At 41.8% G+C, this 27881-nt stretch overlaps 2 protein-coding genes across 4 annotated transcripts in view; both read right to left on the bottom strand.

Annotated features, from left to right (window-relative positions):
- LOC102080698 (zinc finger protein 14) overlaps positions 1 to 15538 on the bottom strand; it is a 49560-nt gene extending 34022 nt beyond the window's left edge. Inside the window, exons 1-3 of one of the 2 annotated variants that reach the window (XM_025910517.1) lie at positions 15223 to 15538; positions 11226 to 11326; positions 1980 to 2744 (exon numbers count right to left, since the gene is read on the bottom strand). In XM_025910517.1, the coding sequence (XP_025766302.1) occupies positions 1980 to 2744; positions 11226 to 11243 (783 nt within the window). In that variant the 5' untranslated portion in view covers positions 11244 to 11326; positions 15223 to 15538. The remainder of the gene's footprint in view (positions 1 to 1979; positions 2745 to 11225; positions 11327 to 15222) is intronic. The other variant, XM_005468102.3, reaches the window with a different exon arrangement.
- An 8872-nt stretch (positions 15539 to 24410) lies between these two features.
- On the bottom strand, positions 24411 to 27643 carry LOC112841659 (uncharacterized). Of its 2 annotated transcripts, XM_025910515.1 has the most exons (3): positions 26509 to 27643; positions 26155 to 26252; positions 24411 to 26080 (listed from the first exon to the last, which is right to left on the bottom strand). In XM_025910515.1, exons 1-3 carry the CDS (start codon positions 26897 to 26899, stop codon positions 24809 to 24811), a joined length of 1761 nt encoding a protein of 586 aa, XP_025766300.1. In that variant the 5' UTR covers positions 26900 to 27643; the 3' UTR covers positions 24411 to 24808. The 2 variants fall into 2 exon arrangements, with proteins under 2 accessions (XP_025766300.1, XP_019209114.1); XM_019353569.2 differs by having other exon boundaries at positions 25942 to 26080; positions 26155 to 27643.
- Between the last annotated feature and the right edge of the window lie 238 nt (positions 27644 to 27881).

Here is a 27881-nt window from a genome sequence, read left to right as displayed (position 1 = left end):
TAAGCTTCAGCAGCAGTTTGCTATCAAAGTTCTTGCTTTGAAGCTGTAACTGTTTAGCAGTGAACAGGAGTCCGGCCTGACTAAAAAGTCCTGTACAAGCTCCAGACGCAGAAAGAGCTGTATTTGTTTTGATTAACAGCATCTTGATGTGAGGAAAGCTATGCAATAGATCCACTCCTCAAGTGAATGGACATGAAAGGTACCTCTCCCTGCTTCTGGCATCCCTGACCACGTGGATCCAAAGAAGTCATCTTTGTCACATAGGCTGCTGTTTGTGCTGGCCTCATCCAGTTCTGTGTCTAGGTGATGTCTGATGAAGTTGAGACCCATGGAAAGATGTATGGTTTTCAAAAGAATTAGGTCTGGGCATTATAGTTCCATATAGACTGCAAAGCTGCGGATGTTTGGCATGAGAATTTTAATCACACTGGATATGTTTTCTACCAACTATTGTTGAAAAACAAAATCTTGTCCTTCATATCCCAGACAAACAGTTTGCGATGAATCCCAGATTAAGTTTAAAATAAGGCTAAGCAGAGCTAGCCAATAGATCCTCCTCACACCGTTTGGCTGTTACTCTGGGGCAAGACGAGGAAGACATTGATGAAAGCCGTGACTGGAGCTGCGATGTAGCCTCTAATCTTAAGGAATCGAGCTTGACAGAGCTGCTGTAATATAAAGACTGACCTTCACTTAACTACAGGTAAAAAGAAATTTAGAGCAAACTTACCATGACCTTTCGTCAGGTTAGAGGAGTTGAGTTTTTTTCACGCTGAAATGTTGGTTTGTTTGGGCTCATATTGAAGGCACCACATTATGTAGCTGTTCTTTTGTTCTGTTCTTAAGCGAAACATCCTTTAAATATGAGGCCAAGGGTGTTTATCTTGAATTCTAGTGCAGACAGTAGCCTCTGCCACGTTTTCCTGTCTCTTCTTTCCATGTGTCCGCTAGTTTGAAAGGCTTGGGCCACTCTGCCCACCACAGTTTATAACTGGTCATGCGACTGCATGGCTACATTACTTGGTAAAAGAGTTACATTAAACTCCACTGGCGGCATGATCCAGTATTAGTTGTATTATCTAATGTGTGAAATTAATTACATTTTTAAAGTAAGGATTTGAATATTGCCAAATATAGCTGAGTAAAAGTATCGTTTCTTCTTCATAAATGTATTCAAGTAAAAGTGAAAAGTATGGTGCAATAAAGGTACTTTTTGAAGCACATTTTTTTCAAAAGCTTTACTCGTTACCACCCACCTCTGGAGATAGATAATAAAATTAAGCAACACAGGACAGAGTCTTGGGGTACACCGGAATTAACTGGAGTAGATAGTGATCTGTGAGTGAGTAATAGAAGAAACTGAACGGCCAGAGAGATACGGGGTAAATCAGGGCAGTGCTGTACTGTTGGTGGCAGTAGATGCTAATCTATGACGAAGGATACGGTGAGAGATAGTATCAAAAGCTGCTATAAGGTCAAGGAGAATGCAGGTGGTGATGAATACAATATTTGAATTTTTTAAAAAGCCCTCCACATTTTCTGGAAATATTTGTGGGTGTTTTTAATTGCTTTTTTGTACTGCTTGAACACTGAAGTGGCCCTACAGTGAGATGATGGCCCAGAGCACATTTAAGTAACGTTACATTACTCTAAATGAGTAATGTAATGGAATACGATACAAACTACTTTTTGGGGCATGTATTAGGTAATCTGTAGTGGAAACCAACACTGGTCACAAGATATTAACTCTCAAGCTGCTCTCCGATGCATCCATTGGAGTGTGAATGTTAGATAAACAGAAAGGTGAGAAACTTAAAACTTTACGTTTTTTCCAACATCAGGATAATTTCAGGAGTTTTGTCTCAGATTTGACTGAATATTCTGTACATGAAGTTTTCATGTCTCATTTAGCTTTGAAATTAAAATCAATTCACAAAATACTTCAAAATAAGTGTGACTGTACAAAGAAAAATACATACCTCACAGTAAGTGCACTTGTAGAGTTTCTTTCTGGTGTGAATCTGTTGATGTTGTCTCAGGGAACGTGGATCTTTAAAGGTCTTCTCACACAGATCACATTTATAAGGTCTCTCCTCAGTGTGGATAAACATGTGCTGCTGTAAATATTTGTATGCCACAAAGGTTTTGCCACACTGATCACAGAAGCAAAAATCCTTTTTGGTGTGAATGCGTTGGTGAATATTACGGCTGAGTGGCCAGCGGAAGGTTTTTCCACAAATGTCGCAGCTGTACGCCTTAATTCCAGAGTGCGTAACTAGATGACTTTGTAAGTACCTACTGCGAGCAAAAGCTTTACCACACTGATCACAGCTGTATGCCTTAATTCCAGAGTGGGTAACTTTATGACGCTTTAAGCTTTTACTATGAGCAAAAGCTTTACCACACTGATCACAGCTGTATGCTTTAACTCCAGAGTGGGTAACTAGATGACTCCGTAAGCTTCCATTGTCAGCAAAAGCTTTACCACACAACTCACAGCTGTACGCTTTCATTCCAGAGTGAGTAAATTGATGACGTCGTAAGTGGCTTCTGTGATTAAAAGCTTTACCACACTGATCACAGCTGTATGGTTTAACTCCACTGTGGACAAATTGGTGTGTTTTTAAGTTGCCAGAACGGGTAAAATCCTTCCCACATTCCTCACAGGTGTATTTTTTTTCTCTTTTTTGTCTGTGAAGTTCGTCAAACTCCTGAGAGTGCTGACTTCTCGCTCCATGTTGGTCCTGAGGTGACAGAGATACAAACAGGCAGTGAGAAAAATTCGGTCGTGGAACAAACTGAACTTTCCAACTCCCTCCATTAGTTGAATCAAAGATGTTAACAAAAACATTGTAGGTGTGTTACCAACACATTCTTGGTGATAGTATCACATTATAATCAGATGCTACAATGAGAGTTGTACTTAAAATGCAGGGTTCATACGCCTTTTTTAGAGTAAAATTTAAGCACTTTAAGCACTTTCAAGGTCCATTTTGAAGCCCTTTCAGCACAACACTAAAAATAAAAATAACAATGTATGTTTCACGTCACATCAACCCTGGTAAGACCATGTGAAAATTAAAAGAAATCATCCTTGGTTGACTTAAACGCTTTTGTTCGCTTTTTGTTAAAACTTAGAAAAACGCACCACACAAAAATACTGCAAAGGGAAAAGGTCATCTTGTATGTATATAGTGTATGAACTCAAAACACACATTTCAGTTAAAAATGAAGATGTGCAAATGTGAACAAATCAACATGTTGAGATATTCATGTCCTGTTGAAAAAAAAACACCCCAACCCCACAAAACAAGAAAACGGCACTGAAGTTGTCTTGTGAGGTGGTATAAGTCAATAACCACATCTATGTGTATTGCATGCATGTAACCCCAACATACTGTTCCAATTGGTTTAGCCCACACAGGTACGGTGGCTCGTAACAGACAAATGATGCAAAATGATAATTTAACCAAATGATCTACATCCTTTCCGTTTAGCTTTCAGCACCTGACAAAACTAAGTTACCCCTGCAAGAAAACATTTACACTATTACAAGTCTTTCTAGACGTTATTTTTTTAAAGTGAATTTTAACCTAACAGTGTTTATGGTTGGACGAACCCCATACCCCAGTACAGCACCAATCATTAGAAATGCAAACACCCAGTCAACATCATTTCTCAACATATTGACTTTAGACTGATTATACATGTGATGTCATTGTGTTTATCTTGGGTTAGGTCTGCAGATGTGACCTGCATATGTAATGTATGACGCCTGGTTTACAATCTCTTGGTCGGGTACTTGCACAGGCTTGGGAGGGGATGCGCTCTGTGAGTCTTCATTTGAGCGTGTGTGTTGCTGTGGTGTTTGTAGTGCGAGTGTAGAACTATCCAGAATGGTTGGTGTCCTGGCACTCAGGGTCATAGTCATGGAGCTATGGCGGCAGCGATTGGGAGGATGTGGCAGCGATTCCTCCTGTAGGTTCTTCCGTCGATCTGGATGATGTAGGATCGTGGCTTGTTGCTCTTCCTTCCTACAGTTCCTAGCTTATCATAGCCTTTTTCTGTCTGCATTCGGACCACTTTTCCTTCTTGCAATGGCTGTAGTGTGCAGCTGGACCTGTCCCATGACATTTTAGCGTGAGACTTTTCACACAAAGTCGGTCACTGATCTGCCCTGAGATCTTTTGTGACAAGCTCTAAAAGCTTGCTGCACACAGTAATCCCTGCGCATGTCTGATGAGACATGAGACGTTTGTCAGGGGAGCCTAGTGTTGCAGGGAATGTTTCTAAGGTTTAAGAAGTCAAGAAAAAGTCAGTCCAATTTCTCTGTGATTTCTCCATGAGTTGTTTCTCACCATGTACTGCTCTCTCAGCAAGACAATTTGACTGTGGAAACTCTGGACTACTGGTCGAATGAGTGAAGTCCGGTTGCTTCGCAAAATCGTTGAACTGCTGACTTGTGTACTGTGTGCCATTGTCAGTAATGAGCGTGTGTGGTGCGCCACTGCTGTGGTTGAGTGACGGAGAAGGTTGATCTCAATCCATCTTGAACAGGAATCTACATGGACCTGGTATTGTTTTCCAGGCGAGGTGAAAATTTTAGGAGGTGTGTAGAGGTTCTGTCTGCTGATGCGCCTTAGTGCTGCTGCACACTGTGCTAGAGTGTAGCTCTCCGTGATGTCTTTTGACATTGCCAGCCAAAAGATGAAACTTCTAGCTCTGCACTTAGTTGCTTCAATGCCTAGATGACCTTTGTGGACAATATTGGTGTATTCCTTGTGCAGGGATTGGGGAATCCTCCATGCTGAGCTCATCCCTGTGTGGAAAACAAGGGTCTAGAGCGGGCTTGACTTGGCTTTCTCTGATGGGCTATTCTCGCCGGATGACTGTGCTGAGGGCTTGTAGCACATCACTCACTGTCATCACTTCATAATCAGTGTGTGTTCAACTCGGCTTTGTGACAACGGAGCAAGTGGAGCTCTAGACAAGGGTGTCAGCAAGATACATGTGCTTTCCTTTTTTGTAGACTAGGCTGATGTCATAACTCTGTAGTCGGAGTAACATCCCCTGGAGCCAGGCAGGGGGCGACATGGATGGGCTTTTTCATTACGGTCACCAGGGGGTTGGTGGTCAGTTGTTTTGACAATGGTCGCCTTTCCACAAACAGAATCTTTAAATTTTGTGCAGGCAAATACCATGGCTAAGAGCTCCTTCTCCATCTCAGCATATCGCGTCACTGTGTCCATGGGAGCATGCGATGCAAAAAATTTGCATGTGTTATATACACATAGTCGAAAATTATTTTCTAGGACTCACATAAACTTCCCCATTGTGAAAAGGTGCAAATCCTTGTTCCAGACATGCAGAGGTGCAAGGCAGATCAGGAGCAGAAATTTTGTTTCTAGACTTTGTGACTCATTTTATTTCTCTATCTGTTAAGAAAAATATTCAATCAGATAGTTATTTGTGGTGAATGAAATACAGTTACAATTTCAACCCGTTTTAAGCACCACATCTAAAGTTCAAGCACTTTTCACACCTTGAAATGACTATTAAAATCCAAGGATTTTCAAGGCTTTCAAGCACCCCTACGAACTCTGAAAATTCTATTGTTGAAGAAATATTGATCACTGCAGAAACTCTTCAACTGTTTTTATTGTTATTTAAATGTTTGCTGATAAAACATGATCTTTGTATTTTCTTGTAACTTCTGTGGCTTTTCTGTGTGAATGTAGATTCTGTATGAATGGTTTTATGTTCAATATACTTAAAATTGTTAATCTTATGGGTGTAATTAATATTTTATATTTGATTTAATCAATTGTAAACCGTTTTAATGTTAAATAATAGTGATATTTCCAATTTATTGAACACATTTAATTAAATCCAAAGAGCCCTTTCCACATCCCTTATGAACATGCGCAGAGAATGAAAAAAAATCTTCATGCATACGCATTGAGCTTCTTCATCTACGCCATAGTGTGCTTTGGCCACGTGTCTGGAAAGAGGGATTAATCACGATTCATCTGTTGGAGTTAAGGTAATTTCTTCGTATTTTTGATAAAATATAATTTAACTAGTACTTTGTGATAATATATGGAGTATATTTTTCAGATAAAAATATAGACTTCATATTTTTCTGGTAAATATATGGGCCATATGTGTTCTGTAGGTTTTAGCATTTTGCTAGCATTGGAAACACTCGTTTGCATATTCGACGTTACTGCACATCTGAATATTCCCCAATCTGTGTTTAAAATTTCATTAGAACTCCAAATGGCACACTTATTTTATTTGTTTTATTGTGGTATCAAGTTAGCAGAACGTTAGCTATCCACTGCTTGCTTAACATTGCCTGTGTGAACGTGTCATGCTGGCGAAGCTAAGTGAACTGAAGATTTTATGAGTAAAAGCGAACAAGAATTGGGATACATGTGCAGTGATCGTTGACGAGTCCATACTCGCTGTTTCACTGAACAGAACTGCGAGCTGCGTAGTTTGCCTATCTTCGCGCAGTGAGTCTCAAAGAGACCTCTGAAGGTGACCCCCACTTGCCCCCCAAAATAAAATCAAGCATACTGGGTGGTTAGTGCTCCGTTTGTGTCAGTTCGTGCTGGTAAAATCATCGTTTGTATCGCTATGGTGTCAAAGTGATTACACTTTTATTTCATAGGTCATTCAGAGTTCACCAGCCCCCCAAGCAACACGAAAACAGGCCAAAACATGCCACAAAATCTTCTGCTTGGTTAGTGCTTGTTTGTGCCAGTAAAATTGACATTTGTGCTGCTACGGTTTTCCAGTTATTAAAGTTTAATTCTTTTTGTGATGACGTCACGGCCGTCAGGCACGCTCCCCGTGCTTACGAGCATTTTGTGGCATGTTTTGACCTATTTTGGGCCATTTTCATGTTGCTTTGGGGTGGGATAAAGGGGATTTCCTTCGTGGTCCATCTGTGAAGCTGCATCGAGCTGATGTCTTTTCAGCTTAGTGCAGCTAAATTGTGTTGTGAGAAGGGCAGCACCAATGGAAGGAAAAATTTGGGGAAAACAGGATATTGCTAACATGATACACGTCAGAGTTTCCTTTTACAAATAAAGTGCAAAATTTGTGCATTTTGTGATTTTCGTACTGCATGGGTGAGGCACTCTTTTGCAGCCACCTGATTCTGCCGGTCCATCTATAAATGTTTTAGGTGGCATGTTGGAATAACTTTTCTGTCCGATTTAAAAATCTTTTTTTTTTTTTTTTTTTTTTAATCGTAATTGATTTTACACATTCCCATCTGATTAATTGATTTTTTTCCCATTTTTTTCTTTAAATCAAACCTGGACAGCACCAGGAGTTTTTGTTTGGGATTAGATCAGGTTTGGTCTGGATTTAGTCCTGTTTTGAACTGAACTATTTAAAAATTTTAGTTTTGAACTTTGTAGATCAATGCGGAGTTAACCCAAATCACCATAGTTCCAGTGCTGTCCACATTCATGAGCGGTCTTGACCAGTACTCTGGGCAGTTGATGAAGATTCTACGAAAAAAAGGAGGGGAAACAGCGCGGCGGATCACAGCAGCGTTGTCTGCGATTTCACAGGTATTCTGTCTTGTTAAAATGTTCTGTAACTAATAGATTAATTGCAGGTTGACCTCAGGTCTGGTTATGAACCTGTCTTTATAACTTTCTTGGGTTATTTTATGCTTGTTCTATCCTGGGCTATACTTCTCATCTTGGTTTTGTATTATATTCTGGACTTGGTCCTGAGATAAAGCAGAACTAAGTAACTCATGCCAGCAGCGGCCATAAGTGCCGCTGCTGGCATTGTAGCCTTTTTATCTTCTTTTTTTTTGTTACTCATTAATTGTCCAAAGGAATAATTAACTACACTGAGAAAAAACAAAGGCAGACAACATTTCACATTTTGCCACAACTCAGTGACACAATAGATTATTTTTTTCACTCAAACTTGGTATAAATACTGTGAATGTGGTGGTAGCCCGCATACCTCATATTAATGTGACAGTGTGTAGTTTTTGTCATTAATTTCTGGAAATATCTATTGAAATGTTTTTGATTCCTTTGAACAACACTCCTATGCAACTACACTTTTCTTCCTACTTTCGGGTGGTACACCACGCTAAAGCAGCATTTTCCACGACCCAATGTATCGGAATCAGTGTAATTGGACTCATAATGGCAGAAAACTACACACTGTCACTTAAAATATAGGAATAAAAGCTGCTTTGCCCTTTAGTATATTTTGGAAAAGCAGACATTTGTGAAAGTAGGTTTCTGCTGTGCATCCAGTTAAAAACCATACATCTAGATTTTCAACTAGCAGGCTACGTTACATTACTGTGACATTGTTTCTCCCTGCAAGTTGTGAAATGAGGATTATAAATTCATCTTTATGGGGAAAAGCATGTTTAAAATTACTTAGAAACAATTATGAATTTTTTAAACAACAATAAAAATTGACTTTAAGTTCTGTGGGGGTCTCTAAAAACATCAAAAAAGTAATTGCCCTGCATGTGTTGTTTTGTTTAGAGTTCCCGAATCGAAGTGAAGTGTGAATGCATCCTTCAAGCTGTGATTATATACCTGAATGAGAACCCTCAAAATCTCATCAAAGAGTACATGGTAAGTTTATTTTTAAAGGGATATTCCACCCCTCATTAAAATTTTGACTGTCATAATTCCCAGAGTTTTCTAAGTTGAAAAATGTATTTTCTAAACAAGCCCAGGCATTCTCCTGATCTGGCAGCAATCAGTTTTCTTTAAATTAGCTTACAACAATAAAGTGCATGGGAACTTATAGGATTTTGTTTCCATTCACTTACATTGTTTTATGCTAAACTAAAGAAAATAACCCTGTTCAGCAGAATATTAATAATAATAATATTAATATTAATATTAATATTAATAATATCATTAATAATATTATTAATTTGGCACCGATCCATCTGAGTGAGGTGTAAATCAACTCTTAAGTCAGTGAAGAGGGGAAAATACTCACCATCTGTTGTGTAGCAGGTAGCATCCAGCTGCTGCTGGATTCCAACACTTCATCTAACAGCCATTTTATTGTTTTTGTCGTCCTTTCCGTTACAACTCACACAACTATTGGAAATGGCCATACACCGCACATGGTAGGAGCAGAGTCTGATGACTCCCTTGAAGATGTTGGCATCATTATCGAGAGATGCACCGTCTTGCAGGATCTTCACGATGTGGCAAGCGGGTGTGCACTTTTGTTTGGGCTAATTTATTGCCTCAATCTGAGTTACCCAAAGCCACTTTGCTACACATTTGAGTTCTTCCAGAAGGTGCTCATGGGACTGGAAGACAAATAACTGTCTAACAAAATACAAGTGCTGAAGAAAACACTCTGCCAAAAGGAGACACAATGACTCTTCCAGATCGAACTGTCCCCAAAAATAAGTGCTGTTTTCTTGCTGAGTAAAAGTTCTACTGTTTAAAAGTTTATAAATATATATATATGTTGTTCCTTGTTTGTAATATTTTGTATATTAAATATTTTGACATAGCTTTTAATATTTAAGAGATTTACTGAATGCCATTTTTCTTTTGATTGTGGAAAAGAAAACATAACTGGGGACAAAATGACCCAGATTGATATATTTTTTTGTTTCACTTTAACATTTTCTGCAGTTTGAGTTGCTGTGGTAATTCTGCAGACAGAAGGTGCAGACAGAAGGTGAAACTAAGCAGAGTGCTTTGATCTTTACAGGAGAAGATTCCAGAACCAGAGCGAAACCACAAAGGGGTTGGCGACAATCCAGGAACCAGGGCACCCAAAATCAGCACAGAGAAACCTCTCAGAAGAGTAGTTGTTTAGATTGAAAAGAAGATTAAAACTTTGTTAGGCAGAGGGTATAATGTGAGCATAAAGCAATGAAGAGTAATGAGAGGGACTTTAGTAATAGTTTGTAGGATTTCAATGTTATGTCAGTTACCCAAACACAGTGTTTAGGCTGGATATGCTCTAACCGTTAAAGGGGGCGAAGGGACAATGAAGTAAGCTGTAAGTGTGTGTTTAGAAACCAGGAGTGAGTTTTAGAGAAGAAATGGGTTAACTGTGTAGAGACCGTTTTGATAGAGTGACAAAAGTAATGTAGGACCTTTTACTAGGACAAAGTTAATGATATCTGTTTTTAGTTTACGGTAGTTATTGAGGGAGTCAGTTAATTAGGTTAACTCATAAAATGAGTTAAAACGGGGGAGACTGTTACGAAATAAATATATATTCTTAACGCTTGTTTTATGATTATATTGTTTTATGTATTTTAATAATAAAGGCCTTTATAAACTAAGGCCTGATGTGAGAAAGAACTCGATCAGAGGGTGACAGGTCGCCTAGCAACAGGTTTCAGTAAGGGGAGTTAAGAAACAGGAAGTTTAGTGCAGAGCTGCAGAAGCATATTAATAAAATACAGGAAACCAGACAGAAAAAGTGGAACTAAGTAACATACACACACATTAGTCAGACCAGAAGGAGTTGTTTTGATCGAAACTATGTGTGTCTGTGTGTGACGTATAGCAGAACTATCTATACTCATTCTGGCTTCTAATGCTTTCAGACCTGAGCGTGTGTGTTTGTGTGACAGGTCTCCAATTCCGGAAATGTAAAATAAATGTCATTTTTTGAGCTTTGACCACACTGAGTCCAGTCTTTCTCTGTTGGCAAAATAATTCAGAAAAGAACGGAATTTAATATTCTCCAATCCCTGCATAAAGAATACACCAATATTGTCCACAAAGGTCATTTAGGCATTGAAGCAACTAAGTGCAGAGCTAGAAGTTTCATCTTTTTGCTGGCAATGTCAAAAGACATCACGGAACAGGACTTTAATATCACCAACCATTCCCATGTTATTATGGTGTATCTATATAAATGGCCCACCCTGTATATCACAAAATGATCCATTTTCTGTAAATTCTCTGAATTTGACACAAGTCGCCCAGCTGAAGACACTGTAGCTGGAGTCGAGTGTTTTGACGATGCATGAAGCTATAAATTTTTAGACATAAGTTGTAACAGCTGCCATCTTCTTCGTGAGTATTTATTAGATGGCCGCTTGCGGGGGAAAGGTGTATATTGCAACACCACAAAACAAATGATAGCGCATAATATAAAAGATAGATATCGTCATTCCATATATATTTCATCATATCGCACAGCCATAGATTTAACTGTGATATTTTTCTCACCTCCTGTGTTGAAGTCATTGTTTCCTCTGTAGTGGCTGATTCCAAATGGCTGAAATTGTTCCTCTGCTGCTCCACCAGACTCTCTTCCTCCTGTTACTCAGCTGGGACACAAAAAGTACAGATTTGTATTTTATCCCTGACAAGAAGAAGCAGAGCAAATAAACATTACTACTCCTCAGTGACAACAATACCTATGAAGCTTCAAGGTGAAACCCCAGAAGCAACTACAGAAAGAAAGTCATCAGCTGCCTACAAGAACTTCAAAGGGAAAAAGCCACTGAGCGCCCTGCATACCACCACCTTTACCCAGGGGATGCTACACCCTGTATATAAGGACTTCCATAGATCCACAAAGAAGGAGTCCCACTCAGACTCATTGGTAGCAGCATAAACTCAGCCACCTACAACATTTCCAAGCACCTCATCACCATCCTAGCTCCCCTTGTGGGGAACACACCCCATCACATCAAAAACTCTGCTGATTTCACCAACAAGGTCCACAAACTTACACTTGATCCAGATGAAACCAGAGTGTCCTTTGATGTGGTCTCACTTTTCACTTGTATACCTCCAACCGAGGCAGTGGAGACTGTCAGGAAACAACTACATCAAGACAGCTCCTTACAAACCAGAACCAGCTTCACCCTGATCAGGTCTGCACACTGTTAGATCTCCCCCCCACGTGGGTTTAAATACCTGGGAGTCCACAATGCAAGAACTCCAGCAACACTTAAGGGAAGATGAACAACTTTAATAATCGACCAACGCGTTTCGGCTTGTGGCCTTCATCAGGGTCATAGTAAAACATTGTAGAAAATTGCTTAAATCAATCAAACCAATCAAAACTTCATAGATGGATCAACTGACATATAACAGGTAGGTATTGGTTAATGGGGGCGGGCCCCACACTTTGGGAAGCTCTGGGTTAAGTCACGCTTAAGTAAATACTGGACAAGATCATCAATGATGATGACAGGGAGGAGGAGACATAATCCCCACCTGTCTCAAAATAACACATGCGTGAAATACATAAGAAGAATACTATGAATATATACAAAAAAGGGACAAAGAGCAGTATTTAATAATAAAAGGAGGTTGGTCCAGCAGTTGAATTAAAAAACAAGAGGACATCGTCACACGGGAACAGATTTGTTAAAAGGTCCTAATTTATGTCTCTAAAATGTAAAATCTCTAAAATGTAGACTTAAGATGAGCTGTCTAGAATGCTACTCCTTCTTTGGCTGAAAAAATGAATAAAATTAATTAAATAAACATTACCCATAAACATGCCATCTCGTATTACCCATGCGAGAATAATGTAACTGATAAAATTAGAATAAAAACAAAAAATAAAAAAGGCTCAGTTCAGAAAAACTCATTGATAGAAAAATCCTGATTCATCCCTCTGGGGTGCAGACTCTTAAAGCGGAATATCCAAAATGCTTCTCTTTTTTTCTGGATAAAATTAATATTACCACCTCTTTGGTTTAGTTTAATGGCTTGAATGCCTAGAAAAAACAATGGTAAATTTGGATGTTTATCATTGAAGAGTCTTGCAATAGGGCTGGTTAGATCATTCCTCTTGATCAAACTTCTGTGTTCAATTCAATCTTTTTTGCTGTGAAATACCTGGGACTCTCCACCATTTGGTTTTAGAATTGAAAAAGCCACTTTTGGATGAGAGATGAAACGTTTAAAAAAGCTTACAGAAGTCCAGTCACTTTTTTTCTAAGCTTCTTAGACTCAGAACAAAAGCTGTCCAGTTTTGTGTGTCTGTCAAAATGCTTTTTACAAATCCTGCTGGAATCAGTGTTGTTACAGCTGCACTAGAGCTGGACGATAGAACGATAACGATATGTATTGCGAAATAACTTTTTCTCGATAGAAAAATTAAACTATTGCGATAGGCCTCATCTCGCTTGTCCTCTTAAGAAAAAAAAAAAGAACAGCCAATCCAAATTAAGTAGCGCAGAGCCGAACCAATCACAGCCGCAGCGTCACGTCACGTGACTTGTTACGTACAGCACAAGTGCCAAGGCGCACATGTGTATTTGGTTTTGCAGCCGTGCAGCCCGGGTAATGAAGGAAATGAGTTTGCCGACTAGAGAAAAATCAACCGAGAGCGTGAGCGAAGGTTACCGAAGAAAAAACCGATGATGGTTCCAGTGCCGGAGAGCTTGTTGAACGGAAGGGCCACAGAAGTTCCGTAGTGTGAAGGTATTTCGGCTATTTCAAGTCTGACAAAAAACAGAGTAGTGCACACTGTAAATTGTGCCGAAAGCAAGTCTGGAAATACAATAAAGCGGTGCATGCTCAATCTCTGACTGAAAGCGATAATTCGTCATTCGGCTTTTCTCAGACTAAAGTAACTGTTAAAACTGTTTGAAAAGCTAAGCTATACAACAAGGAGAGATTGAGAATTTCCTTTTAGTTCTCAGTTTATTTGATATTGACAAAAGTTAGTCAATTTTGTCTGTTCTTCTGTAAAACAAACTAAGATTTATTTTTAGAATTAATATTTTGTTTCTAAGTGGAATTGACAATTTAGTCTGTTTTGTTTGTTCTATTTTGAAACTTAAACGCTTTAGCGGCTGCCTTTTGTGTAGTTTGCAATATTTGCCTTTATTTATCTGAAACTGAAGTCTCATGTTCCTTAAGTACATCTACCCTGTTGAACTTATTATGGGAAATAAATATTTAAATCAAAACAAGCTGCTGATTATTTCACATTTTACTTGTGAGCAACGGCACATTTAAATCTTACAAATATAGTTATTTGGCTTATATCGTGATATATATCGTTATCGCCTGAAATGAAAAGAACATATCGTGATATGAAAAAATCTTATATCGCCCAGCTCTAGGCTTCAGTCAAAGCAAGATGGAAATAACAAGAAGGAAATTTCAAATCTACTCAGACTAAATGTCTTCAGTCAGTGTGTCAGCCTCCAGTTAACAACAGTGGTGAGAAACTGCACTACTGAACCTCCACTGACTGAGTAACTGCAGTTTGGTGCTTCATTATAACTTCATGGCAGGAAGTGTTTCAGAGTGGGGACAGAGACAGTTTCAAAGTTCAGCTTTAGTGAGGCTAAACTCCAAAATCTGTTTTCAGCTAACGACTCTGCTTCTGTCTGGAAAACAATCAGACGGTGAACCAACCACAAACCTAAAGACCCCACTCCACCAACAAGTCACAGCTAGCAAACAGCCTGAACAGCTCCTGCTGTGGATTCTACCAACAATGACGTGATCACAGTCTCTCCGCCCTCCATGGGTTCTCTCCATACATGACAGCTACATGACAATCGTGACTCTTTAAGAAATAGAACCCCACACAAAGCAACATGTTGTTTTTAAAGCGCTACATAAACAAATTATGGTTTGGTAAAGCAGCTGGACGAGAATCAGAGTCTCCATCATAAACCACAGGTGGACAAAAAAATAAAATAAAATCCAACCTTCAATCCACAACGTGGTTAAAAACATTCTTCTTCTCCCAAATCACCAAGAGCTGCACATTAACCTCCACAATATATTTTTATTCTCTGTGCTTTCAAATATGAACACTGTTTACTTTCATCTTCCTGTGCATCACTTTACAGCAGCCAGACTCATTAAAATGAGACTTTGTAGGAGTTCACTTCCTCTCATGTGTTCATCCACAGCAGCTGGACAATAAAGTTTATTGTGACCCTGATACTGCAGCAGATCGCTCTGATTTCCTGTTATCACTTCAAATAGAAATGAGGCTGTAGAGGTTTGGTGCAGGCAGAAAAACAGCTGCAGGGACAATGAAAAGACTTTTCTGCTCCAACTTCTCCCAGCATGCTGAGCTAATGATTAGTTGGTGTTTTTCTCCAAACACTCTCTCGCTCTTCTCTCAACGTGTTCACAATAAACTGTGAACAGACACCGAGGAGAGCAGCAGAAGACCTCATTCAGGAGCTAAACTCAACATGAACTGAACTCACAGTAAAGTTAGCTCGGTGCTTACCTTTAGATGAGCCCACAAACCGAGAGAAACTCCGTGATGAAGCTGGAACTCTTTCCAAACCCCGGAAGCAGATCAGGGAGCAGAGACCCACGTGGTTCACGCTGATCTCAGCTACGATCCAGGAGACAAGGGTGGGCAGATCGATGCACGTATCGATCAGGACGTTGGTAGTGGTTTATGATCGATACTTTAATTTGTTTCTCTCCTCTAAGTTCACGACTTTACTCCCGTTTCATGAAAACGCAGCTCTCTCTGTTCGACTCCTCTCCTGCACACACACTTTGCTCCGCCCCCTTCTTCCTGATCTGCTTTGATTCGATGCTGTTTGGACACGTGACTCGAAAAAGATGGCCGATCCTATGTTTTTTTTAAATAACTTTTATTTTTCCAAAACAATATAAACATATAAGGCACCATCAGTTATCCATGCATCTAAATACACAAGGTTGAGCAGTACAACAAGAGAAATAACAAAAGAAAGAAAGAAAAAGGACAATGCAGAATGTGTCATGTGTCTATGAGAACATAGACACAAACAGTGTGAACAGAAAGGGAAAATTATGATCCACATCTCAGATAGAGAGGAGGCCTCCTTTTAACATAAATTGAACTTATTGAATAGAAATATAAGTTTAGGGGCTTTCTTGTCATTTACGTGTTTCAGCTACTTACTCGAGAGTTTAAAATCATTCAGCCATCTGTTTATACATGGTTTAGCTTGAAATGTCTGCATTTGTGAATAAAACTTTCCCACTCTAAATTTGGGTTTTAAGCAACCATCCCAAATTTAACTACAGTCAAATGTGGTTACTGAATTCCCCTGGACTGTAGCCAGCTCCACATGTCAGTCCTGTTGTTGTTCCTCCATGTGATATTAAAATTAAGATTAAGTATAGATTCAATTAGTTTTGGAGAGGCTGATAGATTAGTCTGGACAGACTGTCTATTTTGGTTAGCCAGATTCTCCCAAACAGTGTTTTGTCCCTCTGCAACCACCTGTTAAAACTGACTTACACTTTTCTATAGTAGGACAGATATTCTTATTTTCTTTTAATATCTTATTGCTTCAAATGACACTGCCCAGATATCGCAGCTCCTTTTTAATCTGTATATTGCTGATTGACTGCAGGGGGCACTCATGCAGAGCTAGTATCTCACATTTATTTATATTCAGCTGTAGGCCTGAAGCTTTGGAGAAGTGGTTAATCACCTGTAAGGCTGAAGGGATCTGGTCCTCATTTCTCAAAAACATGGTGCTATCATCTGCCAGCTGACTGATTATGATCTGTTCACCCATCACAGTTAGTGTGACTGTTTTTAATCAGAATAGATAACAACTCAGCAACCATGATAAACAGAAGTGGTGAGCTACTGCATCCCGTCCTTAATCCTCTATTACAAATCAAATCAAATCAAATCACTTTTATTGTCACATCACATGTGCAGGTACACTGGTACAGTACATGTGAGTGACATTCTTGTGTGCAAGCTTCACAAGCAACAGAGGTGTGCAAAAATACAATAACATAAAACAAGCAAAATATAAGAATGGCTAAATCTGAGAATTATATGAATAAATATATGTACAATAGAAGAGTGTATGTGACAGGGGATTTCTTTAAATCACCCTGCCGTTCGTTCTTTAGCCAAGACTCCTGAGTTAGAAAACACAAACACTGCAGATTGTCTTTCACTCGCGAGGGGCAGTCATGGAACGCAAGACCTGACCTGCGCCTCATGACTGTCTGCGTCCTTTATTTATACAAGATTGGTGGGTGTGTGTGTGTGTGTGTGTGTGTGTGTGTGTTACAAAGGTAAGAACGTCACTTAGAGCAGCGGGTTTTTCCCTTTTCTACATCTGTATGTTCTCATAAAAGAGCTGAGCTTTCTCTTCTCTACATCTAAATGTTCTTTAAAACAGGAAGCAGTTAGTAGCTGCATAAGTTCATCACACAAGTTACTAGGTGAAAAGTCATGTGTAAATGTGCTTAATGACAAATAATGAAAGGATACATTTCATGTAGCTGATCACATATATACAATATTCTTTTGACAGTATGCATATTACTGAATGTGTATACTAAATACGTATATCTATGTGTGTGTATATACATATTTTACAAATTAAATAGAGTAAACAATAAAATAAAATATATAAAATATACAGAGGTTGGTAGTTGGATATTGTGCTAAACAAGTGGCATTAATGTACAGTGTGGAGTGCATAATGTTGAAGTTCCAGTAGTGAGGGTGAGGTGTCTATGAAGTGTTCAGCAGTCTGATGGCCTGGTGGAAAAAGCTGTCTCTCAGTCTGCTGGTACGGGACCGGATGCTGCAGAACCTCCTTCCTGATGGAAGTAGTCTGAAGAGTTTATGACTGGGGTGACTGGAGTCCTTGATGATCCTCCCCGCTTTCCTCAGGCACCGCTTCCTGTAGATGTCTTGGAGGGAGGGAAGCTCACCTCCAATTATCCGTTCAGCACACCGCACTACTCTCTGGAGAACTTTGCGGTTGTAGGCGGTGCTGTTGCCATACCAGGTGGTGATGCATCCAGTGAGGATGCTCTCAATGGCACAGCGATAGAAGGTCCTGAGGATGCGGGGGCTCATGCCGAATCTTTTCAGTCTCCTGAGAAAGAAGAGGCGCTGCTGCGCCTTCTTCACTGTTCTGTTTATGTGTACTGACCCCATAAGATCCTCAGCCAGATGTACACCAAGGAAGCGGAAGCTGCTCACTCTCTCCACAGCGGCGCCGTTGATGGTGATGGGGGTGTGTACTTCTCTGCACCTCCGGAAGTCCACTATCAACTCCTTTGTCTTTGTGACGTTGAGGGTGAGATGGTTGTCTTGACACCAGTGGGTCAGGGTGCTGACCTCCTCCCTGTAGGCCGTCTCATCACCGTTGGTGACCCACCACTGTAGTGTCATCCGCAAACTTCACAATGATGTTGGAGTTTCTAGTGGCCGTGCAGTCGTAGGTGTAGAGTGAGTACAGGAGAGGGCTCAGTACACACCCCTGTGGAGCACCAGTGTTCAGTGTGATGGGGGAGGAGGTGATGCTGCCCAGCCTGACCACTTGGCGTCTGTCAGTCAGGAAGTTAAGGATCCAGCTGCAGAGGGAGCTGCTCAGTCCTAGGTCCTGCAGTTTCCTGTCCAGCTTCGAGGGAACGATGGTATTGAATGCTGAGCTGTAATCTACAAACAGCATTCTCACATACGTGTCTCTCTTCTCCAGGTGTGAGAGGGCAGTATGTAGTGTCAGGGCTATGGCGTCATCAGTGGACCTGTTGTGGCGGTATGCAAATTATAGAGGGTCTGTGACAAAGTGGAGGAGCAGTTGTGAAGTTCTCCATTTGTCCCATATGTGTTTACTTTATTTTGCACATTGTACACATTATTCTGTTTCTATGTATTTGCTATGATTTGCTATTTGTCAAGTAACATTGCTTCACTCACTATCCCGGGTTTGTTTGTGTAAGCGTTTTGTTGCCGGTAGTGATGGGTCCAGCAACACCGACGCACCGGCGCTTGTATCAAGCTCACAGAGTGAAGCCTGTGTCGGTGCGTGCGTCGCTTTAAGAAAAAGTCACGTGAGCGATACAGCTGCTGTATCGCTCATTGCCAACGCGCCAAACTGTGTTTAAAAGGTACCGCATCCGCATCTGCCAACGGAACGAGTCGCCACCAAAAAAAACACAAAATTACTCTCGCAAAGATAAAATAAAAATACACATCTCTCCATAACAAAATGGAGCCCGAAAGAAAAAGAAATGTTTCTGCTGTGTGGGATCATTTTGATCTTTTAACTGCAAATAGTTTGTCTGTCTTTGTTTCAGTGTAATCTATCAGAATAGGAAAAACAGCAATATGACCTGCAGTGTAAATTATTTATTTCATTTTATGCAGGTTAAATGTCGCATCTGTTCTGCATTTCTTACACAAACAAAAGCACCTCCTCAATGTTTAGGCATTACAGAGCCAAACATGAAAATAAGGAAACAAACACACTGAGAAGGAACACAGGTCGGCCTATATTGACACTGAACAGCTTTATCATCATTTTTTTTAAATTAATATGTGTTTTATTATTTTGAAATCAAGCATCTAGGAAGACTGTTCTGGACCAGGCAGTCCTGAATTTTATTATAAAGGACTGCCAACCCTTAGTATTGTGGAGAGTGTCGGAGAGAAACATTCCAAGATCAGAGGATCCTTTAACGTACTGGGGGAATAGGAAGACACCACATCAGAATCTTTTCCACCTGGCCTTACAGTTTTTGTGTACCCCAGCTTCATCTGTGCCTGTGAGTTTTCCAAAGTTGGGGAAATGGTGTTAAAAAAAAAAAAAAAAAACCCACAATAGACTGAATGCAAAAACATTGGATAAACTTATTTTTCTGAATAGAAATTTATAATAAACTCTGAGTCAATTACATTTAAATGGGTAATATTATATTCACAATACTTTCATTTAATTTTCACTTAATGTCATTCACAATATATTTTAAAGATTTCTACAATATTTGCAATGTAAAACATATAAAATGATTCCATGGAAAGTAAAGGGGTTTCTTTTTCCATAGAGATGCTTCCTTTTGTTTGTGTTAAGGTTTAAAGGAATTTGTTGAATGTTTCTCTTTTTGTTAATACTGCCATTTAGTTGTGTAAATGTGCATAATAGAAGTGTGAAGAGGTTTTGTGTTTTAAAATCATCTGTGTAGAGTTTTAGATCCCTCAGTTTGAGTGAGTGGTATTGGCTGGGCAATTGGAGGGAAATTGATGGCCCTATTTAAAGCCAGTCTCTACCAGATGCAGGAGAGAGGAGAGGTGAGCTGTGTTACCAGAGCCATGTTATGGTGAGTTTTGTTAATAGAGTTTATTTGGGGGGAAGTTTTGTTAAGTTACATTAAATTAAGTTCACTGTAAATAAATTGCTCACCTTGGAAATCTAAAATTGTCACAGCGGGATGGAACGGACTCACGCGCAGGCCCTAAGTCTCGAAAACACAAGAGTCTTTATCACAGTTCACCAGGTGATCTATTTACAAAGGTGAGGGGAAGGCCAGACTCCGGGGGTTCACACACGAAAGGGAAAGACGCTGAAAGTCCACGCACACACTCCGTCCACTCCACACGCTCCTCTTCACACTCCACAGAAAGCACACTCGATCACTTCAGAAAACACAGGGGTGGGTCCAGGGAATCTGTACACAGAGACACAAAGGGATTACAATGGAAGGTCACTGAGAAACACTCTAGAGTTAACTGAGCTGGAGTTACACTGACGAGGGTCGGCAACGGTCCAGCGACGAGAGACACAGAGCTGCCATCTTATAAAGGAGCTGGAACACTCTCGTGATGAGCCACAGGTGCGTGGGTCAGGGGCAGGAGCCCACAGGTGAGCTCCGCCCAGGCCGAGGGAGGAGGGAAAGAGAGGAAGGGAGAGAGCAGGAACAAAAATGAAAATAAAAACATGTAGCCATGCTGAGCCGACCGGGTAGGCACAGGGACCCTGACAGTACCCCCCCTCAACGGGAGCCTCCCGGCGACCCACCGGGCTTACCAGGGTGCCGGCGATGGAAGTCACAGAGCAAGCGCCGATCCAAAACAGCCGAGCGAGGCACCCAGGAGCGTTCCTCCGGCCCGTAGCCCTCCCAATCGACCAAATACTGGACCCCCTCCCCCGGCGCCGGGAGTCCATAATGCGAGAGACGTCATACGCCGGCAGCCCACCAATGACCCGGGCGGGAGGCGGGGGCCTGGAAGGAGGGCACAAAGGGCTGGAGAGCACGGGCTTAATCCGGGAGACATGGAAAACATTGTGGACACGCATGTTTCGGGGAAGTTTCAACTGAACAGACACAGGGTTCACAAGGGCACCGATTTCGAATGGCCCAATAAAAGCTGGTGTGAGCTTCTTTGACTCAGCCCGGATGGGCACATAGCGTGTGGACAGCCATACCTTTTGTCCGACCGTATACTTAGGAGCTGGTGTCCGATGGCGGTCTGCGAGCTGTTTGTTACGTTCCTTCGTCCGGAGAAGGGCAGCTCGGGTGGCTCTCCACACCCGGCGACATCTGCGTAGGTGGTGTTGGACGGACGGCACCGAGAGGTCACCCTCAACGGCTGGAAAGAGCGGAGGCTGGAAACCTAATGACGCCTCAAAAGGTGAAACTCCAGTGGCTGAGGAAGTCAGGCAATTGTGGGCGTACTCTATCCATGGTAGATGCTCACTCCAGGTCGTTTGATTTGTGGACACCACACACCGCAGAGCAGCCTCCAGCTCTTGGTTTGCCCGCTCAACTTGCCCGTTAGTCTGCGGGTGGAAACCAGAGGACAGACTAACCTTTGCGCTAAGGGCGGAGCAAAACTCCCTCCAAACCCGTGAAGTGAACTGGGGCCCACGGTCTGACACAATGTCCTCTGGAATCCCATGGAGGCGGAATACATGCGTAGTGAGGAGGTGAGCAGTTTCCAGGGCCGTAGGCAGCTTGGGCAAAGCAACGAAATGGGCAGCTTTAGAAAACCTGTCAACAATGGTTAGAATGACTGTGTTACCTCTTGAAGCCGGTAATCCAGTGACAAAGTGTGAGGGACCAAGCAGCCAAAGCATAGAGGACACAGGCATAAAAGTATCTTCAAAAAGGGGTTTCTTTATTTTAACCCTCAAAAAGTCCAAAATTAACAAAATTCAAAAACATACTTAGCAGGCCCATAAAAGAGGTCAACTAAATATAACTCCACGAAAAGTAATTTCCAAAAACTTAAACAAAACAAAGTGAGACACAACTTAACTCACAAACTGACCTAATTACAAAGACACATGAGAGTAGCTTTTATAATGATTTGGCCAAACCATTTACACAATAGGGGGGAAAACAAAAACACACACTAATTTTAACTAAGCACAGAATAACCTAACTAAACCTAAAACACCCCAGTTCCTGGTAAGCCCATGGTTGGTCCTGCTGAGCAGGCATTTTGTCCCCAGAGGCCTGAGCCACGCCTTTTGCCCAGACAGGAAACAGCCACCGCCCAAACCCAGGTAACTCAAAGAGAGAAGAACATAATTAATATAACAAAACATTTTAGAAAAACCACACAATGTTACTATGCGCGCGCCTCATAATACCAGTGTTAGGTTTAACCAAATGATTAATGAATTAAATTAATGAAGAAAACTGCAAAGCAAACTAATAAAGTAAAAAATGGACTGATTTACCCCTGTGTGGCTGATGCCATCACACACACCCCCTCTTCAGGACTCTCGCTGGTACAGCGAGAGAGGAAGTCGGCGGTAACGTTGTTCTTCCCAGGAATGTGCTTGATGACAAACCGAAAAGGTTGCAGCGCAAGGTACCATCTTGTAATCCTTCCGTTCTTATCTTTCATCTTTTCCATCCACTGAAGTGCACTGTGATCCGTCTCCAGGGTGAATTCTCTTCCAAGAAGGTAGTACCTGAAGGAATCAAGGGCCCACTTGATGGCAAGGGCCTCCTTTTCCACTGTTGAATACCGAACCTCTCTTGGGAACAGCTTTCGGCTGATGTAAGCAACAGGGTGACGTTCTCCTTCCAAACCTTGAAGTAGCACTGCTCCCAGACCCCTATGAGATGCATCAGTTTGAAGGAAAAAGGGCTCATTAAAGTCTGGGCTGTACAAAACTGGTTCACTACTCAGTGAATGACTGATGTCCTTGAAAGCTGCTATAGCCTCCTCTGTCCAGTTAATCTGATTAGGACACTTGATGCCTGTCAAGTCTGTTAGTGGAGCTGCTCTGGTGGAGAATCGTGGTATGAACCGACGATAAAAACCTGCCATGCCCAAAAAGGATCTTAGTTGCTTCCTTGTCTGTGGGAGAGGACAAGACTCAATGGCTTGGATCTTACTGACCTGAGGCTTGATCACCCCATTCCCGATCACATGACCCAGGTACTCAGTCTCAGCAGAGGCAAAAACACACTTTGAGGGGTTTACCGTCAACCCAGCAGCGCCAAGACGGTCGAAAACAGCGTGCAGATGTTCCAAGTGTTACTCCCATGTGGTGCTGTAGATGACAATATCATCAAGATATGCAGATGCAAAATCTGAGAGACCACATAGTACCTGGTCTATTAATCTCTGAAAGGTTGCTGGAGCCCCATGCAGCCCAAATGGCATCACTGTAAATTGGAAGAGACCCCAAGGTGTTCGAAAGGCAGTCAACTTCTTTGATCGCTCCGTGAGTGGCACCTGCCAATATCCCTTGCACAGGTCAAGTGTGGTCAAGTACTTTGCCTTCCCCAGCCGTTCTAGCAAATCATCAATGCGTGGCGTGGGGTATGAGTCAAACAGTGATATTGAGTTTAGGTACCTGAAGTCTATACAGAACCTCATGCTTTCATCCTTCTTTGGCACCAGGACCACCGGATTACACCACTCACTCTTTGATGGCTCGATGATCCCCAAGGACAACATAAGGTCAATTTCCTTCTTCAGGGATGTCAGCAGACGTTCAGGGATCCTGTAGCTCAAACGCTTTACTGAGACACCCTCTTTAATGACAATGTCATGCTCAACAATATCTGTTCGGCCAGGATTCACTTTAAACACTTCAGGGTTGCATGCAGCTCTCACCTGAAGCCGTTTATCATCCGGCAGATGACTAAGGTCAAAGTCTGCTGCATCAGCAGAAGGTAAGTATTGCTCACCAACCTCTTCTTCCTCTGGCACACCCCTTATGAGCATCACTTCTGCAGTCTTTTCAGGGCGCTGCACCCATTCCTTCAAAAGATTTATGTGCAGAACCCTGCTGGAGCGTGGCTTTCCAGGGATGAACACCTGGTAAGTAGTGGACCCCAATTTCTTCTGAACCTCAAAGGGCCCTTGCCACTTAGCCAATAGCTTGTTGTTGTCAGTAGGGAGGAGCACCAACACCTTTTGTCCAGGACTAAAAGATCTCTGACGAGCTGCTCGGTCATACCAAAACTTCTGCTTCTGCTGGATTTTGGTCATATTTGACTGAGCAAGCTCACTCATTTTCTGCAGTCGCTCCCTCATCTGCAGAACATAGGAAACAACGTTAACAGAGTCCATCTTTTCCTTGCCTCCCTCCCAGATGTTTCTTAACAGGGCTGAAGGTCCTTGTACCTCATACCCATACAAAAGTTCGAACGGAGAGAAACCAGTGGAGGCTTGTGGTACTTCCCTGTAGGCAAAGAGAAGATAAGGAAGCCACTGATCCCAATCAGCACCATTCTCATCTACCACCTTCCGGAGCATCTGCTTCAGAGTCTGATTGAACCGTTCTGTTAGCTCATCAGTCTGAGGATGGTATGGGGTGGTCCTCAGGCTTCTAATGCCCAGCAGCTTGTACACCTGTTTTAGTAAGTTGGACATAAAGTTACTCCCCTGATCAGTCAGTATTTCCTGTGGAAACCCTACTCTTGCGAAGAGCTGTACAAGACAGAAGGCTACTGATTTTGCCTTGATGGATTTCAATGGGAAGACCTCTGGATATTTAGTTGCATAATCAGTGATTACAAGCATATAGCGATTCCCTGACTTACTCTTCTCAACGGGTCCAACAATATCCATTCCGAGGTGCTCAAATGGGGGTACCAATAATAGGCAGTGGTTGGAGTGGAGCTTTGGAAGGGACTTTGGAGGATGTCATTTGGCACTGAGGACAGCTCTTGCAGAAGTAGGCTACATCTCTGTAGAGGCCAGGCCAGAAAAAATGTTGTTTAATACGAGCTGTGGTTTTGTGCTTACCCAGGTGGCCAGCCCAGGGAATAGAGTGTCCCAAATTAAGCACCGTTTCTCTAACTTCTTGGGGAACCACTAGCTTCAGAAGTGAGCCCACCTGATGGTAAAGTATGCCATTTTGCAAGACATAGTCACTTTTGTTAATGTCTACCTCCTCTACTTGGTCCTTGTCTACCGCTCGCTGAAAGCAGGAAGTTAAACTAGGATCAGTTTTTTGCAACTCTATTATATTGCCAGGAATTTGAAGTCCCAAAGGCAAGTCTGGGTCAGTATGCATTTCTGGGTGTACTATAGTATGCTGGAACTTCTCCTGTCTCCTCTGTCTGCGACTTTTCCGAGGTTTCCCAGGTGCGGCGTCCCATTCCTCATTAAAAAATGGCAAGGCACTGAAAACTTCTGAGGTTTCACTAGATTTTTGAGCTTGGGCTCTAGTAACAGCCACATTGCATTGATAATTCTGGTCTGACTCCAACAAATCAAAAAGCACTGGAAAATCTCGTCCCAGAATAGCTGAATAAGGCAGGTTATCAACCACCCCAACATTTAAAAGGTAAATCTGTCCATTCACCTTAATATACATGTCAGCTGTTGAGTACATCTTCTCATCTCCATGCACACAACAAATGGGGATGGTATCACTAACACGGACGATATTGGGGGGCACAAAATCTCTGTGTATCAGTGTACGAGAACTGCCAGAATCAAGTAAAGCGGTTAAAGTTGTTCCATTAGCTTCAATTTGTATCATTTTAACAGTCTGGTCACACTGGAGCCCACGTTCAGCATGTGGACGTGGCATGAAACACATTTGAACCATCTTAGCTGAAGTTTTTGGGCACATTGGCTTTGTGTGGCCCTCTAACCCACAGAGGTAACAAAAGATCTTTTTTGAATTTTTTAATGGTCTGCCAGCAAACTGGTTCTCACCCACAGGAGTTTTATCAGCTGACACTGGCCTCTGATGGTACATCCGGTCTGATTTGGGGCCTTCCTTTGGCATTTTATTTGCATTACAGGTCCAAGGTTGTCCTTTCCTCCTGGCAGCTACAAACACTTCTGCCAGCTCAGCTGCCTTCGCTGCAGAAGACGGATTGTGCTCTCGAATCCAAACCTGTAGCTCAGGGGACAACATTCTCAAATATTGTTCAAGGATGATTATTTCACCAATTTCTTGGTTCGTTTTACCTTTTGGTTGAATCCATTTTCCGTACAGATCTTTAAGTCGAGCATACAATTCCTTAGGGTTCTCATCAGGCCTGACTTCAAGTGAACGAAATCGCTGCCTGTAAGTCTCAGGGTTAACATCATACTTGGACAAAATTGCAGCTTTACCTTTGTCATAGCTGAGAGAGTCATCAATATCCATATGAACGTATGCCCCTCTTGCCTTGCCCGTTAGCAGTGGTATTAAACGAAAAACCCAGTCTGGTTTTTCCCAACGATATGCTAAGGCAATGCCTTCAAATGTGGTCAAAAAATGCTCAATATCATCACTATCAGTCAACTTTTCCAGTCTGGGTTCATGCAATGAAAACTGACCTGATAATGACTGACTGGATTCAGCTTGAGCATGAGGAGAACTAGAAATGTTAGGTAGCTCCCTTGACTCTGATGACTCTGTGGTAGGTAATGGTAGCTCAGGTACTGGTGATGTCCGGGACTGCACCTCTAACTGTAAAAGCTGAAACTGATGTTGCAATGCTTTGAATTTTTGTTCTTGTCGTGCAGTTACCTCTTCTTGCCTTGCTTCCCGAGCCTCCTGTTGACCCATATGAGCTTGCAATATTGACATCAGATCTGACAGAGATGGCTCCCTTTCTTCAACCTCAGTGCTCTCCACCATTTCAGAGACTCCAATTTCCTCCTCAGCATCAGCTTCCTTCTGAACAGTTACTCCTTTCTTCTTTTCCACCTTTCCTGCCCGATGCATTTTCCTTTTTTCTGGGGGTGAAAAAACCTCAAAAACTAAAAAAAAGCAAAAACTGTGTCCTCAACTGGCAAATCCCACCGCTGCCACCAATTGTGAGGGACCAAGCAGCCAAAGCATAGAGGACACAGGCAAAAAAGTATCTTCAAAAAGGGGTTTCTTTATTTTAACCCTCAAAAAGTCCAAAATTAACAAAATTCAAAAACATACTTAGCAGGCCCATAAAAGAGGTCAACTAAATATAACTCCACGAAAAGTAATTTCCAAAAACTTAAACAAAACAAAGTGAGACACAACTTAACTCACAAACTGACCTAATTACAAAGACACATGAGGGTAGCTTTTATAATGATTTGGCCAAACCATTTACACAATAGGGGGGAAAACAAAAACACACACTAATTTTAACTAAGCACAGAATAACCTAACTAAACCTAAAACACCCCAGTTCCTGGTAAGCCCATGGTTGGTCCTGCTGAGCAGGCATTTTGTCCCCAGAGGCCTGAGCCACGCCTTTTGCCCAGACAGGAAACAGCCACCGCCCAAACCCAGGTAACTCAAAGAGAGAAGAACATAATTAATATAACAAAACATTTTAGAAAAACCACACAATGTTACTATGCGCGCGCCTCATAATACCAGTGTTAGGTTTAACCAAATGATTAATGAATTAAATTAATGAAGAAAACTGCAAAGCAAACTAATAAAGTAAAAAATGGACTGATTTACCCCTGTGTGGCTGATGCCATCACACAAAGTCCAAGGCTATGTGAGACCACGGCCGTCCCGGAGTGGGTAGCGGTTGTAGCAATCCAGAGGGGGGCCGGTTAGACAACTTGTTACAGGCGCAGGTCGTGCAGGCGGTGACGTATTCCCGTGCATCCCGAGCCAAGGTGGGCCACCAGAAGTAACGCTGGAGGAATTGTATGGTTCGGTGTACCCCTGGGTGACAGGTGAGCCGGGTGGCGTGTGCCCATTGCAGTAC

The sequence above is a fragment of the Oreochromis niloticus genome, linkage group LG9, assembly GCF_001858045.2.
Source record: "Oreochromis niloticus isolate F11D_XX linkage group LG9, O_niloticus_UMD_NMBU, whole genome shotgun sequence".
In the NCBI taxonomy this organism is placed as follows: domain Eukaryota; kingdom Metazoa; phylum Chordata; class Actinopteri; order Cichliformes; family Cichlidae; genus Oreochromis; species Oreochromis niloticus.
The sequence above is the reverse complement of the archived record's forward strand: the minus strand, read 5'-3'. Positions and strand labels throughout refer to the sequence as shown.